The following is a 3,855-nucleotide window of genomic DNA, read 5'->3' as shown; positions in this document are numbered from 1 at the left end:
TGCTGAGTTACTGAAGGAAGTACAGATGTCCTGGAGGAAATGTAATCACTGGAGAGGTGTCAGGAAGCCCAGCATAAGTGGTGTCTAAAGGACAGCCATCCTCTCATCCACTTGGAAATAGTCGTACACTCACAATCACATTCACACAGAAGCACATTCATACATAATAACACCAACAGCTTCACCCTCCTAGACTTTTCCCTTCCCTGCACTCCCAAACACGCACACACACCTCACATACACTCAGTCAAAAGGGTAGCTTAGGGGAGACCTCATGGCTGAATCAAATGCTGGTTAATGCTGCTGCTTTTATTACACCAAATGTCTTAACATTTATTTTGAGATGAACACAAAACTTGGTATACTGCTGTTACAGTGTCATGCATTCTCCACAGTGCAGCTTCGGAGCTCAAGATCACTGCAGCACACACAAAAGAACTGCACTCCAGAGAGGGAAAGGAGAGAACTGCAGATCCTTGTTCTCTCCAGTATCAGTAGACTAAAGGTGCTTCACTATGACAGCAGTCAAGGAATCGCATGTGCTGGGCAGGTGTGTTTTCAACAGCTAATCAGGTGTGTCTGACAAGGGATCCAGGTGTGGGTAAGTTCCTAACACCAAGAATATTTTGGGTTAAGTATATATTTCCCACATAGTCAGCACTGACTAAAGGAAGGGGGGCATGCTTAGCACTGCATCTGAGTTAGGTTAAGCTACCAGGAGTCCTCAATGAAGGGAGTCCTGGTTTCACAAGGAAGAATAAGACATGATGGCGCTGTCACAATAAGGCCACTAAACTCACACCAAACGATGACCTCAGAGAATGTTCTCACAACTACAGAAAAACAGCTCTATTCTCTCTGATGTCAGGTGCCCTTCGCTGATTAGGCACCTGCCCTGAGACCTTCACATGATCCTTTCTGAGCTGCACATCACTTAGCACAACGGAGCAGAGGAAGGGGCCACACAAGTCAAGGTCATGGGACATCACTACCAAACGTGGCTGACTGTTGTTGGCAAATGTCTCAGATGCCTTTCCCGGTTAGGCCAGGTGCCCACGTGTGTCTGAAGAGCTAATCTGAAAAGAGGCTGGCAAAGGACTTCCTCAAGCTCCTGATGGTCTCTGCTTTGGCTTCATCCTCATTGGCTGAAGACCGGAAGAAGGAGGACTCAGAGAAGCTGAAGGCATTTGTCAGGGACTGCGACTTGCTTGAAGATAAAAACCAGAGAGAATGTGAGAGGGTGGTGTTCCCAGCAAGGTAGGAAAGGACGATCACATGAGGATACACAACTGGAACCCCCACTCCCACCCAAGGGAGACCACGGTGATAGAAAGCCAGCAGGGATTGTGCTACCAGGATCCTGGGAGGCTCCTGTGCTATTTTCTTCACCTTCACTGCTGCTAAAACAGGAAAGGATGGGAGCAGAGAGAAAGAGAGGAAGGAGGAAAAAAAGGAAGAAGAGAAAAAAGAGAGAGAAGGAAAAGAGGAAGGGGTGACTCAAAGGATGTTTCTTTTATTTAATGCTAAAGGGCCAGCAGACTTAATTTCCGAGGCCTCAACTTGGTAAGTACTAATCTAGGACTCACACCCTTCCCCTCTGATGAAATGTAGCAACTAGGGGCCCATGGACTCTGCACTCTCTTTTCCATGAATTGTCAAGTAGTGGAGTCAGCATCAGAACATCTGAGTCAGTCTTGATTCTGACACTCACTTACTCTTGACCTCAGGCAAGCCATTGCTTTTCTGGTATTTGGTTTTTATTTGTGGTCTGTACTTGTTTGGTAAAATAATCTCTAGGCCTTTTTAGAGCTTTTTATATTCTGCTTTTTTCTTTCATTCCAAAAGAACCTTTTGGCTTGGCACAAACTCTAGTGCTCAATTTACCTTGAGTATTAAAGTGGATGTAATCACTCTTTGCACCCTTCCCCAGAGGACCCCTATTATAAGGTCTGTGGGGCTCCGGGTGTCCAGGGGCAAGAGACACATTCAGCCCTCCACATTCACAGATGTAACCAACTACGGATCAAACATATTTGAAAAAATAAATCCCAGATAATTCTTAAAAGCAAACTTGAATTTGCCATAAGCCAAGCACTACGCTGAAGCCATGTGAATGAAGATGTGAAAGCATACCCAGCTATAGGTTATATGCAAATATAGGTTATATGCAAATACTACACAATTTTATATAAGGAACTTGAGCATCCTCAAATTTTGGTGTCTGCAAGGGGTCCCGGAACCAATCTCCCATGGACATTAAGGGACAACTCTACTTATCAGGCCGACACAAGGTTGTTAGGCAGTTTTCTAATAAAAAAAAAAAAACCCACACACATTTTAGGGGCTGATTTATCCCTTGAGAGATTAGCAATTCAGAGAGAAAAACTCAATACAAGAAGGTCGAGGAAAGGCTAAGCCCAGAACTTCGGAAGAGGATACAGGTCTAGTGTCTCCAGTGGTCCGTCTTCTCTCCTTGATTTCTACTATGTCCCTTTCCTGCCAGTTTCTGTCTCCAGAACTTTTTTCCTGGTGCCTTAAAACTCCCAGCCCTCCCCTAAATTCAGGGTGTAGCCCCAGAAACTTCATTCTACAGAAGTATGAGCAGTTTCTCGCTTCCTGCAGTGACTGTGAACAGATGCCCTGCCTTTCATAAGACTAAAGATGAGCCACAACATGCTGGCCTCTGGGAGGGGGCCTCCTCTGCACATACAGGCTAAGGGACTGGGTATCAGCCTTCCTCATCAGAGGCTGACTTTATTCAACAATGTAAGCAGTGACAACCCAAAAATCTGCCCTCAAACTGGGGCCAAAATTGGAAGGTAGGAAAGATTAAAAAGTTAGCATACAGAAAAAAACACTGGGTTGAAGGGAGGTTATGGGACATGTGAGATAAGAAATGTGTCACTGGCCAGAGCTGGGGAGCTGGAGTGGGTGATGCTCCTCCTGTCATGTAGGAAAACCCAGAGAAAGTGGTCATCTGGAGCCCTTGAGTCCTAATCCTGGCTATGCTGCTAATGAGCAGAGCGGCTTTAAAAATGAACATTAATCGAATCTCTCTGAGCTATGTTTTCTCATTTATGCAATGGCTAGACAATCTCTAAAAGTGCCTCATTTGAACTCCAAAATTCTATGGCCCCCTCTTCTCCCTCCCTAAAGATTCTCATTATTTTACTATGAGAAGCACAGATGGGTCTATACCAGTGATGGTGAACCTATGACACACGTGTCAGAGGTGACATGCGAACTCATTTTTTTTGTTGATTTTTTCTTTGTTAAATGGCATTTAAATATATTAAAAAAATATCAAAAATATAATTCTTTGTTTTACTATGTGTTGCAAATATCAAAAAATTTCTATATGTGACACGGCACCAGAGTTAAGTTAGGGTTTTTCAAAATGCTGACACGCCGAGCTCAAAAGGTTCGCCATCACCGGTCTATACCATTCCCCCAAGGCTGCAGCTGTCTGTGCTGATAGTGATGCAGAGTACTGTTTGGGGAAATTGAAGAGAGGAATCTCTGGTTCTGGTGGAGAAGGTGGAACTGACCTCCACCCACATGCTGGTGCTGTTCTTCTCAAGTACAGGCCGTACTACTTCCTAGGGGTCCTCAGCTCCTCCTCTGAAGCAGGGCAGTATAATGGGGGCTTCTAGAGTTTCTCCTGAGAATGAGGGAACCCCAGAGGATGCAGTTGCTCAGGGTCTCTATCTGAGCCCTTCTCAGATGACCACACCAGAAACTGACCTCTCTCTGAGAAAGCTGAGAGTAAAAAGTTGAAATGGATTTAACTTCTTCTCTCTTTTCCTTCTGGGCAGCCTTGCTAATTATATACCGTAAACTGTGAGTCAAAGGCAG

At 44.8% G+C, this 3,855-nt stretch overlaps 1 protein-coding gene across 1 annotated transcript in view; it reads right to left on the bottom strand.

The window, feature by feature from the left end:
• Positions 1–288: 288 nt before the first annotated feature.
• SYN2 (synapsin II) overlaps positions 289–3,855 on the bottom strand; it is a 172,173-nt gene continuing 168,606 nt past the window's right edge. Inside the window, exon 13 of the mRNA XM_059663610.1 lies at positions 289–1,207. Within this exon, the coding sequence (XP_059519593.1) occupies positions 1,072–1,207 (136 nt within the window). The 3' untranslated portion in view covers positions 289–1,071. The remainder of the gene's footprint in view (positions 1,208–3,855) is intronic.

Source organism: Myotis daubentonii, chromosome 14 (assembly GCF_963259705.1).
Source record: "Myotis daubentonii chromosome 14, mMyoDau2.1, whole genome shotgun sequence".
Lineage (NCBI taxonomy): Eukaryota > Metazoa > Chordata > Mammalia > Chiroptera > Vespertilionidae > Myotis > Myotis daubentonii.
Note: the sequence above shows the minus strand (reverse complement) of the source record. Positions and strands in the feature narration are given on the sequence as shown.